Source organism: Schistocerca gregaria, chromosome 6, assembly GCF_023897955.1.
Source record: "Schistocerca gregaria isolate iqSchGreg1 chromosome 6, iqSchGreg1.2, whole genome shotgun sequence".
In the NCBI taxonomy this organism is placed as follows: domain Eukaryota; kingdom Metazoa; phylum Arthropoda; class Insecta; order Orthoptera; family Acrididae; genus Schistocerca; species Schistocerca gregaria.
This window is the reverse complement of record NC_064925.1, coordinates 282,926,395-282,943,459: the sequence shown is the minus strand read 5'-3', so window position 1 is coordinate 282,943,459 and position 17,065 is coordinate 282,926,395. Positions and strand designations below refer to the sequence as shown.

The window sequence follows — 17,065 nt, the reverse complement described above, 5'->3', positions numbered from 1 at the left end:
AATAATTTGGACCTGCCCTTGAACAAATGCCAACATTTAACTTCAAAATTTTAGTTACAGCGGACAAAACACCTGTCAGCCAACATGAAAGACAGTAAAAAGCACCAACAATTGATGAAGTGATGATTGTTATAGTTGCCATGTAATTCTTCATTGCACAAATTGTGATGCTCATTGGGTCTCAGAAACTCATCACTCATATGATGGATTACAATACCTGATTTTATTTTTGTGGTCTCATTTGCCACACACAACATGCTAGGTGTGTCTCTTCATAATTCATAGGATGGTACCAGACATTCCTAGTACTCTCACCAGAGGCAGCCACACAGCAACCAGTAGCCACCAACTGATGGCAATTACATGCACATGCCCTCCTCAGTTGGCACATGCGGCACCACTGCCAAAGTGTACCAAAGGCTGCTGCAAGCTATCTCAGCCCACCTTGGGTATTGTACAGACTTGTCTATGGACTCTCACACTTTCGACATTGTATTGAATGTGACTGTACTAGTGTTTCTCAGCCCACTGAGTTAAGTAAACAGTTTTTACCTAACTGTACTTGTGTCTCTCATTCTCTGCTTTCTGCAACGGGGTACAGTAACGTTGGCGCTGAGGCTGATCGTTCATTTGCCTGTTATTTGGTGGACTTGTGCCTTGCTGAGACCTGACACAGCAACACTGTGACAATAGTGGTAGTGCATGTTTCTTACAGATCCTTTGACAAACACCATGCTTGCCCACTGCATTGTGTTTATACTGACTTTGTTTGTGTCTCAGAACATTCTGACCTGCAACTGCTGTTTTCATTTTTTTCTGTCTGCAGGGGCTGATATTTTTTGTATAATGTTGTCTGTAACTTCGAATTGAGACATCCTTTACAGCTCCAGTGTTTACATTTTGTTTCTGTTTAGTGTGTATTGTGTATTGAATCATGGCCACGTACTGCAGGAACTGTCTCTAAGCCAAGCTATTCAGTTGAAGATTCAGAAAAGTCAACAACTTACGGAAGGAATGACAAAACTGATGCAATTCCAAGTGTTACATGACAGTGTCTCACTCACTACACCCCAAGCAGTGCCAACACAAGCACTGTCTGTCTGTGCACCACAGTTCCGGGTATTCAATGCACAGCAGGAAGACTGGTTTGAATATCGTGCTCAGCTTGATAACAAATTCATTGCACATTATATTCAAGGTATGGACAGAAAATGACATTTCTGGCAATAGTAGGTGTTGCAGTATACAGGCTGGGATGTAAACTTTTTCCATCACCCACCTAGAAAGTGTAGACCATGATAACTTGATTTTGATGTTAACCAAGTACTTTAATGATGAAGTGAAGATGGCTGCTGCTCGTTACAAGTTTTTCAGATTATGTAGATAACCTCATCAAACTTAAAGCCAGTGTGTAGCTGACTTACAAGGCCTGATTATGCGTTGCAAGTTTAATTGTGAATATGGTAAATATTACAGTGATGACATGATTTGAGATGCTGTCACCCAGAATGTGTCTGTCCCTACACTCAGTGAAAAAATACTGAAGTATTCGGACACAAGTTTGAAGCAAGTGTTAGAATTAAATGGGTTGTAGGACTCTTATGATAATACTGTGTTAGTTTTTGACTCTCCTCACATTCCTGGCCTGGGCAAAACAACTGATTTGAAAGCTCATTTTCAATGAAGGAAAATGGGTAACCTCAATTTTATTGGGCATGGTCTGTCTCTCAGACAATCAGTGATCAAATAGCACAACAACTGTTGACTTGGCAGGACAAAGGTGTAATCACTCCAGTAGCAGCTAGTCAGCGAGCATCTACTCCAATAGTCATACGAAACTATGTAGCAAATTAAGATTGTATGTTGATTTTAAGTCAATGGTGAACCTTGAAAACAGTGACTGACTCATTTCACTTTGTCAGGCATGTGCAGAGCACCAGGCTGCTTCTCCACATCCAATTTCTTTGATTGGTCCAAGCCCAGTGCCCCTTGGCAATGAGTATACGTTGATTTTGTGGGCTGATTGTTTTGAACACTTAAGGCAAATTTCCATTTGTGAAACCAAAGCAACAGACCACAATGGCAAAAAACTCTCACATCTGATAATCTCAGATTATGGACCACAGTTTACATTGGCAGACTTAAAGCACTTTTGAATTCCAACAGCATTCAACATGTGACACGTTGTGAAGCAGAACACTTTGTGAGAACATTTAAGCAACAAATGTAAAATTTATGTGCCTCCCACACATGGGAGCAAGCCCTGGTGATTTTCATATCCTCATATCATTCCCAGCCACGCAATGGCAAGTTACCTGCAGAGCTACTGCACAGACACTGACACGAAGTAATGCTGCATCCACCACATGGGTTGGTTTCAGAGTCTTTGGCCGAAACAGATACTGGGAATGGAGTGTCATCATTCAAGTCTTTGGCTGATACAACTGGGCTGCACATGTGGCATCAGAATCAGTTCCACTCCTGTCAGCTGTGTGATCCTCCCACAGATTTCTTGGTTTCAGAGGTGGAATCCTATATGATCTTGCATCCCTGGCTGCTCTCCCTTCTGTCATGTCATGTGCTACTGGATGGAGAGCCCATGGATGTGAATGTGGTAGTGCCAACTCTGCTGTCACCACAGAGTCAGCAGCCCCAGCCACAGAGGTCTGGTCCTCTACATACCGCCACTTTTCTGTATGCCTCCAAGGACCCACCAGTCACTGTTGCATCATCACCAGTTTCAAATGTTGCTCCATCCCTGGAAGCAAATTTATCTCGGCTGGTGTTCCCAATCATTCACAAGGGGGGGAATGAGGTCAGTAACTTTCCATCAGCCACTGTTCCAGCTCCTGCTGACACCTGCTTCCAACTCTCAATCTCCCCCCCCCCCCCCCCCCCTCCTCCCCTCCCCGACTGCCACCCTCTCGTTCCTGTTGTTACCAGCAATGTTAGTGCATAACAGCAAACAGCAGTGAAGAAATTTCTGGGGGAGGAATATAGGGTCGTTCACCACAGAAACGACACCAGGTGTGTCTATTTGTAATTCACAGGTGAGCACCAGAAATTCCTAGTACCCTCTCCAGAGGCAGTCATAGAGCAATCGATGGCCACCAACCAAAGGCCACATGGCGTCTCTCAGCCAGTGCTGGTAGTGCTGCTGTGGGAGTATATAAGATGCTGCTACAAGCTATCATCAGCCCACCTTCAGTACTGTGATATACACCTGGGAGTACTCAGTCTCTTTCTTAGTGATTACATTATTACACACTTGAGTAAGGACTTGGACATTCTTGCTATTGTATTAAATCTGAATACACTAGTGTCCTTCAACCGACTGACTTAAGTAAATGATTTTTACCTAAATATTGTTGTGTCTCTCATTCTGTGCTTTCAGCCTTTAGAACCCAAGCATCACAACATGATACAATAATTTTGGCAAGGAGAAGGAAATAGCTTTCATTTCAACATTGTAATGAGAAATCCACAAAGAGATAAACAAATCAATAGGAAACTCAGTGGCTATTCATATGGATTTGTGAAAATGTTGAAAATGTTGTAAAATGTCAGCAACTGTTCAATCAATACATTGTTGATACATATGCAAAAATAAAAACTGAATTACTTTTCTATTTTCAATTAAATAAAACCAAGGTATGTTCCACTCACTGATGGCCACATTTACAGGAAATCCATGGGTCATGCATGAATACACACAAGATGCAATGGCCCATGTTCATGCATATGGCCACCCCAATTATAAGATAAAATAAAGTAACTTTTGCTAACTGGACAGTCATCAGATCATTGTGATATTTATCCATATTTAATGGATTTCATTGTAAAGCATCATGTTTTTGGAGAGACATGCCGTTGGACGTATTCCAGTGAGTGACAAAAGAGGAAGTTGCCATATGCGTACATTTTGAGTTAGTTGATTGAAAAAGGCACATCACATCAAATTAATTAGTCATCACAGCAGAAATACCAGATGTCACCAAATGAATCATAGCCCATGTGACTTACTCAACAAAAATTCATCATCAATGGCTGATGGAAAACACACAAAATGGTACCCAAGACACAATTGCTGAGAATATCATTAGAAATGAAGGGTATCCACTGTATTAACAATGATCAACTGAAGACAACAGCAAAGCCATCACTTCTGAAGCATGACACATTGATGTTGAAGTTGATAATCATTGGGTTGTACTGTAATCACCATTATCCTTGAAAATGTATGAAGCACACATGAATGCTGAGCAATTTGGAGGAACTGATCAAGTGCATTTGAAAACATACCAGTCAAGACAGTGGCAAGGCAGTTTTTGGAGTGGGAAATGTAGCAGTATCTGTCTATGAAATTTACCAATATCACCTGGGATGCTACATTAGTAGCAATGAAGCAGTATGTTGCATTTTATAATTTGAAATCTATGAACAACAGCTAACAGTTTGTCATTTGGCAGTAGAGCTTGAAAATGGGAAGTGTGCGTACTTTACAACATAAAACATATGTGCAAAAGCATTGTCACCACTGCCAACAACATTAACTGCATTGTTCTCACAGTGAGGGGATAATATGTTTGCTAAGATGTTATGTTACACACGGAATGCTTCAGTGAACAAGTTTCATCATTGCAAACAATGTATAGCAGGACATTCCAATTTATATATGACTGACCTGTTAATGCACCTGTGCATTTCTAGAATGAAATTTTCACTCTACAGCGGAGTGTGCGCTAATATGAAACTTCCTGGCAGATTAAAACTGTTTGATGGACCAATACCTTGTTTGTAGAGTGTAGAGTGAAAATTTCATTCTAGAAACATCCCCCAGGCTGTAGTTAAGCCATGTCTCCGCAATATCCTTTCTTCCAGGAGTGCTAGTTCTGCAAGGTTCGCATGAGAGCTCCTGTGAAGTTTGGAAGGTAGGAGACGAGGTACTGGTGGAATTAAAGCTGTGAGGACGGGGCGTTAATCATGTTTGGGTAGCTCAGTTGGTAGAGCACTTGTCCGCGAAAGGCAAAGGTCCCGAGTTCGAGTCTCGGTCTGGCACACAGTTTTAATCTGCCAGGAAGTTTGCATCTGTACATTATTCACACAAATAATGCAGAATGATTGTATTGTGATTACTGTTAATCAATATATGTGAACTGACATCCTTCCAAGAATTGAGAACAGTAAAATATGTTTTACTTGTTGTGAAGCTTGCCAAGAATTAAGTCTGACTGACAATGATGCATCATAGGGACACTTAACTTGCTGATGCATTGAATACTATTCAACCAAAATAGATGCACACATTATTTGCAATGATATTGACAGCATGCCTTCCATCCAATCCAAAAGATCAATGGGAAAGATGAAATGAGTGAAGATGTCCTACTTCATCAATGTGCTACGAACCATAATTTGGATATCTGATTCACACCAAATGTGTTTCACCAAATGTGTACAATGATCAGTTTTGATCAAATTAGTCTGTTTGGCAATTGCTAACAAAGCACTGGAGCAGTTGGGAATGACTGTGCTGAACTGATTTGCAAAAGATCATTTTAATCATGATTTACAACAAGAAATACATTTTGATGTTTATGAATTGGGTACAATTGTTTACACAAATCTTCTGAAATTGGTTACACAAAAATGCATATCTTATGACAGAATTATGCATGCAGTTACAAGGCAAAGAAACATATTGTATTTCCAAGATACACCCAGAGGCATAAGCAAAACTTCTATCATTTCGCTTATTTTGGCAAATACACAGTAACAAAGAAAATATTGCACTAGGAATTGCATCACCTATAACTGCATCAGTGTTTCTGGTTGGTGGCCAAACAGCACATTCAGAACTGACATTTCCAATGAATATGCAAATCACTGAAATATCAAAATGCAATATCAACAAGAATTCTTGGATCGGTAAAGTGCTCATATCATGTCAACTCATTGTATGGAACAAATGTACTATGGTGCACAAGAGACCATTTGATGTGCTTCATTGGACAATCCTCTGATTTTAATATTTGAAAGGAAGTAAATAGCTCTTTGGGGGCATACTCATATTATTGTTTGGTGATTTTCAACAAACTGTACCAGGTTGTGGAGGTATGTGGCATTATATGTCTACCCACAGGTCATGTAATTCACATAAATAATGGGCCACTGTTTCTGTATGCAGTGTTGGCACCTGATGGTGACTCAGATGGGCTCTTTAGGGTTTACACCAGGCAAATTTGGTCATTGGCACATTAATGTGAGTTCACTATGATGCTCCTCAAATCACTGTAGCATATTTCTGGCTCCAAGACATGGGCAATTATCCTGATGAAATATGACATTGCATTAGGGAAAGACATCAAGCATTAAGGAAAGCAGGTGGTTTGCAGTTGTCTGTATGTCTTCAATTATTACCACAGGTTCCATGCAAGCCCAGGAGAATGTCTCCTGTAGCATAATACTGCTCCCGCCAGCCTGTGTCCATGGCGTGCTGCACATTTCGAGCAGCTGTTCACCTCGATGATGGCATTTGTGGAGATGACCTTCGACCAAGTGTAGCAAAAATGTGATTCGCCTCAATAGCTAACACATTTGCACTGTTCTACAGTCAAATCCCAATGGTGCCATGCCCACTGCAATCATAATTGATGATGTCATTGGCTCAGCATATATACACTTAGGGGTGGTCTGCTACAGAGCTCGCTGTTCGACAATGTACGATGAATGGTGTCCTCTGAAACACTTGTGTGTGCACCAGCATTGTGTCCTTTCACCAAAGATGCCGCAGATCAACATCTATCCTACTTTACAGAGCACACAAACTTCTGAACCTCATGTCCTGTCATGGACGTCCAACCATTTAGCACGTAGTGGTAGTTTCACTGTCCTTCTACTTCTTTCCGTAGGTACTCACTCATTCACATAAACTAAACTCTGCCTGGGCAAGCCATGAAGGCCAAATGTTACTGACCAGCCACCATGTCATCCTCAGCCTACAGGCATCACTGGATGCTGATATGGTGGGGCATGTGGTCAGCACAGCACTCTCCCGGCCGTATGTCAGTTTACAAGACTGGAGCTGCTACTTCTCAATCAAGTAGCTCCTCAGTTTGCCTCACAAGGGCTGAGTGCACTCTGCTTACCAACAGCACTTGGCACACCAGATGGTCACCCATCCAAGTGCTAGCACAGCCTGGCAGTGCTTAACTTCAGGGATCTGACAGGAACTGATGTTACCACTGCAGCAAGACCATTGGCTTTGTTTGTTCACATGCTGTGCATAATAATAATAATAATAATAATAATAATAATAATAATGTTGTTGTTTTGGTCTTCAGTCCTGAGACTGGTTTGATGCAGCTCTCCATGCTACTCTATCCTGTGCAAGCTTCTTCATCTCCCAGAACCCACTGCAACCCACATCCTTCTGAATCTGCTTAGTGTAGTCATCTCTTGGTCTCCCTCTACGATTTTTACCCTCTACGCTGCCCTCCAATACTAAATTGGTGATCCCTTGATGCCTCAGAATATGTCCTACCAACCGATCCCTTCTTCTGGTCAAGTTGTGCCACAAACTTCTCTTCTCCCCAATCCTATTCAATACCTCCTCACTAGTTATGTGATCTACCCATCTAATCTTCAGCATTCTTCTGTAGCACCACATTTCGAAAGCTTCTATTCTCTTCTTGTCCAAACTATGTATCGGCCATGTTTCACTTCCATACATGGCTACACTCCATACAAATAATTTCACAAAAGACTTCCTGACACTTAAATCTATACTCGATGTTAACAAATTTCTCTTCTTCAGAAACTCTTTCCTTGTCATTGCCAGTCTACATCTTATATCCTCTCTACTTCGACCATCATCAGTTATTTTGCTCCCCAAATAGCAAAACTCCTTTACTACTTTAAGTGTCTCATTTCCTAATCTAATTCCCTCAGCATCACCCGACTTAATTCGATTACATTCAATTATCCTCGTTTTGCTTTTGTTGATGTTCATCTTATATCCTCCTTTCAAGGCACTATCCATTCCGTTCAACTGCTCTTCCAAGTCCTTTGCTGTCTCTGACAGAATTGCGATGCCATCGGCGAACATCAAAGTTTTTATTTCTTCTCCATGGATTTTAATACCTACTCCAAATTTTTCTTTTGTTTCCTTTATTGCTTGCTCAATATACAGATTGAATAACATCAGGGAGAGACTACAACCCTGTCTCACTCCCTTCCCAACCACTGCTTCCCTTTCATGTCCCTCGACTCTTATAACTGCCATCTGCTTTGTGTACAAATTGTAAATAGCCTTTTGCTCCCTGCATTTTACCCCTGCCACCTTCAGAATTTGAAAGAGAGTATTCCAGTCAACATTGTCAAAAGCTTTCTCTAAGTCGACAAATGCTAGAAATGTAGGTTTGCCCTTCCTTAATCTAGCTTCTAAGATAAGTCGTAGGGTCAGTATTGCCTCACGTGTTCCAACATTTCTACGGAATCCAAACTGATCTCGGCTGAGGTTGGCTTCTACTAGTTTTTCCATTTGTCTGTAAGGAATTCACGTTAGTATTTTGCAGCTGTGACTTATTAAACTGATAGTTTGGTAATTTTCGCATCTGTCAACACCTGCTTTCTTTGGGATTGGAATTATTATATTCTTCTTGAAGTCTGAGGGTATTTCACCTGTCTCATACATCTTGCTCGCCAGATGGTAGAGTTTTGTCAGGACTGACTCTCCCAAGGCCGTCAATAGTTCGAATGGAATGTTGTCTACTCCGGGAGCCTCGTTTCGACTCAGGTCTTTCAGTGCTCTGTCAAACTCTACACACAGTATCGTATCTTCCATTTCGTCTTCATCTGCATCCGCTTCCATTTCTGTCTTCAAGTACATTGCCATTGTATAGACCCTCTATATACTCCTTCCACCTTTCTGCTTTCCCTTCTTTGCTTAGAACTGGGTTTCCATCTGAGCTGTTGATGTTCATACAAGTGGTTCTCTTATCCCCAAAGGTCTCTTTAATTTTCCTGTAGGCAGTATCTATCCTACCCCTAGTGAGATAAGCCTCTACATCCTTACATTTGTACTCTAGCCATTTTGCAGTTCCTGTCAATCTCATTTTTGGGGCGTTTGTATTCCTTTTTGCTTGCTTCATTTACTGCATTTTTATACACTCCTGGAAATTGAAATAAGAATATCGTGAATTCATTGTCCCAGGAAGGGGAAACTTTATTGACACATTCCTGTGGTCAGATACATCACATGATCACACTGACAGAACCACAGGCACCATAGACACAGGCAACAGAGCATGCACAATGTCGGCACTAGTACAGTGTATATCCACCTTTCACAGCAATGCAGGCTGCTATTCTACCATGGAGACGATCGTAGAGATGCTGGATGTAGTCCTGTGGAACGGCTTGCCATGCCATTTCCACCTGGCGCCTCAGTTGGACCAGCGTTCGTGCTGGACGTGCAGACCGCGTGAGACGACGCTTCATCCAGTCCCAAACATGCTCAATGGGGGACAGATCCGGAGATCTTGCTGGCCAGGGTAGTTGACTTACACCTTCTAGAGCATGTTGGGTGGTACGGGATACATGCGGACGTGCATTGTCCTGTTGGAACAGCAAGTTCCCTTGCCGGTCTAGGAATGGTAGAACGATGGGTTCGATGACGGTTTGGATGTACCGTGCACTATTCAGTGTCCCCTCGACGATCACCAGAGGTGTACGGCCAGTGTAGGAGATCGCTCCCCACACCATGATGCCGGGTGTTCGCCCTGTGTGCCTTGGTCGTATGCAGTCCTGATTGTGGCGCTCATCTGCACGGTTCCCAACACGCATACGACCATCATTGGCACCAAGGCAGAAGCGACTCTCATCGCTGAAGACAACATGTCTCCACTCGTCCCTCCATTCACGCCTGTCGCGACACCACTGGAAGCGGGCTGCACGATGTTGGGGCGTGAGCGGAAGACGGCCTAACGGTGTGCGGGACCGTAGCCCAGCTTCATGGAGACGGTTGCGAATGGTCCTCGCCGATACCCCAGGAGCAACAGTGTCCCTAATTTGCTGGGAAGTGGCGGTGCAGTCCCCTACAGCACTGCGTAGGATCCTACGGTCTTGGCGTGCATCCATGCGTTGCTGCGGTCCGGTCCCAGGTCGACGGGCACGTGCACCTTCCGCCTACCACTGACAACAACATCGATGTACTGTGGAGACCACACGCCCCACGTGTTGAGCAATTCGGCAGTACGTCCACCCGGCCTCCCGCATGCCCACTATACGCCCTCGCTCAAAGTCCGTCAACTGCACATACGGTTCACGTCCACGCTGTCGCGGCGTGCTACCAGTGTTAAAGACTGCGATGGAGCTCCGTATGCCACAGCAAAGTGGCTGATACTGACGGCGGCGGTGCACAAATGCTGCGCAGCTAGTGCCATTCGACGGCCAACACCGCGGTTCCTGGTGTGTCCGCTGAGCCGTGCATGTGATCATTGCTTTTACAGCCCTCTCGCAGTGTCCGGAGCAAGTATGGTGGGCCTGACACACCGGTGTCAATGTGTTCTTTTTTCCATTTCCAGGAGTGTATTTTCTTCTTTCATCAATCAAATTCAATATTTCTTCTGTTACCCAAGGATTTCTGCCAGCCCTTGTCTTTTTACATACTTGATCCTCTGCTGCCTTCACTACTTCATCCCTCAAAGCTACCCATTCTTCTTCTACTGTATTTCTTTTTCCCATTCCTGTCAATTGCTCCCTTATGCTCCCCCTGAAACTCTGTACAACCTCTGGTTCTTTTAGTTTATCCATGTCCCATCTCCTTAAATTCCCACATTTTTGCAGTTTCTTCAGATATAATCTACAGGTCATAACCAATAGATTGTGGTCCGAGTCCACATCTGCCCCTGGAAATGTCTTACAATTTAAAAACTGGTTCCTAAATCTCTGTCTTACCATTATATAATCTATCTGACACCTTTTAGTATCTCCAGGCTTCTTCCAAGTATACAGCCTTCTTTTATGATTCTTGAACCAAGTGTTACCTATGATTAAGTTGTGCTCTGTGCAAAATTCTACCAGGCGGCTTCCTCTTTCATTTCTTTGCCCCAGTCCATATTCACCTACTACATTTCCTTCTCTCCCTTTTCCTACGCTCGAATTCCAGTCACCCATGACTATTAAATTTTCATCTCCCTTCACTGTCTGAATAATTTCTTTTATTTGATCATACATTTCTTCAATTTCTTCATCATCTGCAGAGCTAGTTGGCATATAAACTTGTACTACTGTAGTAGGTGTGGGCTTCGTATCTATCTTGGCTACAATAATGCATTCACTATGCTGTTTGTAGTAGCTTACCCGCATTCCTATTTTCCTATTCATTATTAAACCTACTCCTGCATTACCCCTATTTGATTTTGTGTTGATAAACCTGTAGTCACCTGACCAGAAGTCTTGTTCCTCCTGCCACCGAACTTCACTAATTCCCACTATATCTAACTTTAACCTATCCATTTCCCTTTTTAAATTTTCTAACCTACCTGCTCGATTAAGGGATCTGACATTCCACACTCCGATCCGTAGAATGCCAGTTTTCTTTCTCCTGATAACGACATCCTCTTGAGTAGTCCCCGCTCGGAGATCCGAATGGGGGACTATTTTACCTCCGGAATATTTTACCCAAGAGGGCGCCATCATCATTTATTCATACAGTACAGCTGCATGCCCTCGGGAAAAATTACGGCGGTAGTTTCCCCTTGCTTTCAGCCGTTTGCAGTACCAGCACAGCAAGGCCGTTTTGGTTATTGTTACAAGGCCAGATCTGTCAATCATCCAGACTGTTGCCCCTGCAACTACTGAAAAGGCTGCTGCCCCTCTTCAGGAACCACACGTTTGTCTGGCCTCTCAACAGATACCCCTCCATTGTGGTTGCATCTACGGTACGGCTATCTGTATCGCTGAGGCACGCAAGCCTCCCCACCAATGGCAAGGTGCATGGTTCATGGGGGGAGGAATAATAATAATAATAATAATAATAATAATAATAATAATAATAATAATAATAGTAATAATCTTCCTTTTGTCAAAGTTGCTGGTCTCAATGGATTTCCCATTTGCAGCCCTTATCTTTGCTATCCCTGTCCGTGTCTGCTCCACTTATATACTTTTGTTACCAAGACACATGCTCATAATGCCACGAGGTGGTAACCAATCTCATGGAGGGCACTGGTACCCTTCTCAGTACCCATTCATAGGGGTGGGAAGATGGTGATAGGGGAGCCAGTAAAAAAGTCTGAAACTAGCATAATATCCAAAGGCTTTCAGAGTCATCAGGTAATTGGTAATAGACCTGATAACATCTCACTTGTATTGGAGGGTTAAAGGAGACATAAAAATAATGATAAATCCTGGATATGTGGCTAACCTTTAATACATGTGAAAATATAAATAGTAATCAGCTTTGAGATTACTTCACTGCCTTAAATGTTTTGGTTTTCGAGGAAACCTTACTTGTTGCCCATGTATAAATATACATTGATATAATGCGGAAACAATTGGAATAACGTAAAGACAGCCAAATAATATCATTATCAACCCTCTTAAACTCTCATTGGTGCCCTTTGAGATGCAATGACATTCACTGTACTTTACTGTTCATGTTAAGTGCAGTGTTAAATCATGGTTTAACAAAGCATTCTGCATAGCAATAAATGATTTATGTAGCAATTTGCACCGCAGCTGTAAGTTTCCACAGTATTCTGTTCACTGGTTGTTTCACTGCAAAGCAGTTTACAAAGTCATTTCTAGCTATATATCATTACTATAATATCTATATTGTTAAATATAGCAGTTATGCTAATCCATGCTTGGCAGTGTGTCACAAAATGTTGGATACTGTACTGTGCATATTGATATGTCACATTTACAGTGTTCGTTGTTGCTTCTGTAAGTAAGTTAATGCACGAAAACAATTCTTTCATTACATTGCATGTAAAAAGGAGTTAATTAGTGAACTATATGTGATTAAAGACAGGAAAGATGTAGAAACAGAAGCTAAGGAGTCAATGGTCAATGTACATATGGTGGCAAGCATGAAACAATCAAATGCTCTAACTTCACACTTGAGAGACATGCAAGTAGTCTCTACAGTGCATCTTTTGAATATTTCAGTAACCACAAATGAAAAGAGAAAAGAGCATGCAAGTGCTGAGAGAGAATATGAGAATGCCTACTGGTTTTATGCAGTAAAATTGGATGTGCACCCACACTTGAAACCAGTAAAGGGTAATGAATAAATTTGATAATGTAAAAAGTGACTGCTGAGAAATTTTCTTCACTAATATGTTACACAGTGACATGATGCTAAAATAATTAATTAGAGCAAAGTAATCAGTCATCCAAATGAAATAAAATCATTGCCCCACGACAGTAACTGTTTTATTTATTTAAGTATGAATCTGAATTCACAAACACAACACTCCCTTTACATTAATGTACTTAAAGCAAAAATATGGATTTTATTTAGTTAATTGATATACTAGCTTACCTGATGCCTGAAGAGCACTCCTTCTTTTGTTAGTGCTCGTACAAGCAACATACTCTGTTGGTAATGCACAGTGTGATCTGCTGTACCATGAATTAACAAGAACATTTTGTCTTGAAGATTTCCTGCTCTTTTTGTTACATCTGCTTTTTCATATCCTAGGTAGTTGTCCTCTCCCTCTGGCAAGCCCATGTATCGCTCAGAGTATGCAGAATCTGTGGATGATACAGTTATGTGATATAACTATAGGCCCAAGACGCTTGTACATTCTCTCAACAACAAAATCTCATCTCCTTTTGATGGTGTGTCTGATAGAGAACTACAGATTTGTTCCCTTATAATAAGCCCTATCTTATCTGAAATATGTAATGGAGCATTAACTCAAGGCATTTTTCCAGTGAGGCTGAAACATGCCATTGTTAAACTCCTCTTTAAGAAAGTTGATAAGGAAAATATCAGTACCTACTAACTGGTTATAGGTGACATCATTTTACAAAATTTTTGAGAAGGTGAAATATTCTTAGCAACAACGATATCCAACACAAATCATAGTTTGGGTTTCAGAAGTGTTCTACTGAGAACGCCCTTTACATGTTCACACATTCACCACTCACCAAATTTGACATCTGTTAAATAATAAAATACTGCTGGTTAGTATTTTCTGCGACCTATCTAAAGCATTTGACTGTGTAAATCACAGTATTCTCTGAGATAAATTGAAGTTTTATGGGACTGATGATATAGCCAACCAATGGACAGTGTCATATGTAGGTAGTTGCAGGTAGTTGTATGTAGCAATTTATCCAATATAGTCTTAGGTTGTAATTCTGACTGGGGATAAATCACTTATCAGTTCCCCAAGGCTCATTCTTAGGTCCACTTATGTTCCTCATATACATAAATGATCTTCCATTTAATACATAACAAGCAGAATTAGTTGTTTTTGCAGATGGGTAGTGTTGCAGTCATTCAAAGCATACACACTAAAATAAAAGACCCAGTAAACAATGTTCTTAAAAGTATCATTGAGTGGTGTTCTAAAAAGACACAGTGTATTCAATTCTGCGCATCTAGGAGTGTTACACCTGTAAAAAGCTTAACACATGGTGAGGAAATAATAAATAGGGTGGAAAATTCAAAATTCTGAGGTGTCCATATTGATTAGAATTAAACTGGAAATAGCACAACTTAGAATCATTACAGATCTCGTAGAGAAATAAATCAGAAAGTTAACAATTTTGCATAATTTCATTCAATGTCATATGAAATAATGTTCTGAGGCAACTCATTTTTAAGAAAGAAAGTCTTCATTGCCCAAAAATGTCCTGTAAGAATAATATGTGGTTCTCACCCACGATCATCTTGTAGACATCTATTTAAGGAATTCAACACTGTTTTATTACTGTATCATTGCACTATACTTATTCCTTCATGAAATTTGTTGAAAATAGTCCACTATAGTTCAAATGGAACAATGATGTACATAATTACAATATCAGAAGGAAAAATTAACGTTATCTTTAGCACATAAAGGGGTGCACGATGCTGCAGCAAAAATTTCTGGTCACTTATCCAGTGATATAAAATGTCCGACAGGCAGTAAAGTAAAATTTGAAAACAAACTGAAAAAGTTTGTCCTTGACAACTCCTTCTGTTCCTCAAAAGAATTTCTAATGTTGTATTGTGTAAAAAGTGGTGGGTAGGAATCACTAAAGCCTAAAAATGTTTAGCGGGCACCCTTATTTACAAATTAATTTGCAATGTGAATATATAAAGACTTGTTCAGCATCATTACAATTTGGTAACATGAAACTAACTAACTGACTGATTAAAGTTAAATAGATTACAAAATCATGTGAAGTATGCAGTTAACTCTCTCTCTCTCTCTCTCTCTCTCTCTCTCTCTCTCTCTCTCTCTCTTGAGAAAATAAAACAGTTCCTGATTACTCACATATTCTATTATAAATAGAATGAATATATCCATTTACAATACTCTATTAGGCAAGGGACTAATGTTTTACTACTGGAAGAGACTGCAGGCCACAATCTTACTGTCAGACATTCCTGAAATGTCTGATGATTACTTAATAATCGAAACAGGTATACTGCATATAGATGAATATAGCTCGGCATCCAATTGCTGGAGGTCAGATATGGAGAAAAGAGGATTTACTGCTTGCCTTAGGAAGCGATGCATATACAAGATTTACTATATTATGCAATTGCTGCACTAGTAGAAATTCATGGAGAGCAAATAGTAATAGTTGCAATATAGAGGGCTCCAGATAGTAATTTTAAGTTATTCATGAAATGAGTTGTTTATTAAATATTTTAAGTTCTAGATGGAATGAAGTATTACTATGTGGAAATTTTATGTTCTAAAAATAATACTGTATCATTACATTAAATGCTACTAATTCTTGGATTAAAATTTCATCAAAATATCATACAAAACTAAGAAAATACTTTTTGGAACACCAGTGGGCAATGCTAATGATTGGGTTCAATTGCATTACAAATTATATTGTGAAATTCAAAGCAAAGCCATTATAACATGAAAATGAATGTATTTTTCAGGGAAAAGTGAGGTCCTCTAACAATAGGTACATAATTGCTTGAAATGAGAGAAAAAATGACTTTGGAAATTTCTTTAAAGGTAAATAATTGACTAGAAAATCATCCCCAAATTACATTTCAAAATAAATTTGATGAAATTCAGCTGTATGCTAGGTAACTAATTTAGAGATATGCTTCAGTTGTAGTACAACTGAAGCAGATCTTTTTAAATCAATTAAGATGCCTCTCAGTTGTGGATGTCCTATATACAAAATCTTGTGTATGCTAGGTCTCAAAAATAAGTTTCAAATGTTGTCTTGTATCTGTAAAATAAATGTTTCAGTGATTACCATGAAATCAGTAATAAAATAATCAAATATTGTAACTCTGAGCCATGTACTAATTTATTTATCCTGGTAACCTCTTTGTAGTGGCACTTTCGGAGACTTACATAATATGCTGTTGTTACATCACATTACAAAATATTTTAGAAGCTCTTGTAAAACAGAATTTTTAAACACTTGGCACAATATAAAATTCTTTGTAGGATAAAGTTTGGACTTTAAGAAGGAATGTCAGCGTAACATGTTGTACAGGAAGCTGTTGATTACCAAGAGTGTGGATTTCTGGTTTGTGGTTTATTCATTCATAGGAATGAATATTTTAATTTAGGACACATTATTATACATGAAACTCATGTTTTACTGCTGGGAGATGATGCAAGCCATCATCTCTATATAAAAAATCCCTGAAATATTTTTATGTTTTTTCCCTTCCCATTTTAGGGTAAATATGGGGCTTATAACATTGTGACTTGTCCATGACCAATAACCTGTCTATACTTTTGGGTACCTCTTCCCCTGGGAGCTAAAGGTTGATAGTTTCCAACTCAATTAAAGTGGGGAAAAAGTTTTTGTCAGAGATGGTTCCCTTCAGAAAACTTGGTCTGTGTTAATAAAA

General features: G+C 40.2%; 1 protein-coding gene across 6 annotated transcripts in view; it reads right to left on the bottom strand.

Annotated features, from left to right (window-relative positions):
• The window catches only part of LOC126278282 (inactive dipeptidyl peptidase 10-like), a 1,623,672-nt gene that overhangs the window by 6,335 nt on the left and 1,600,272 nt on the right, over nt 1-17,065 (bottom strand). For all 6 annotated transcript variants that reach the window (XM_049978288.1, XM_049978290.1, XM_049978291.1 and 3 more), the window contains one exon: nt 13,553-13,764. In XM_049978288.1, coding sequence (XP_049834245.1) covers nt 13,553-13,764 — 212 coding nt within the window. The remainder of the gene's footprint in view (nt 1-13,552; nt 13,765-17,065) is intronic.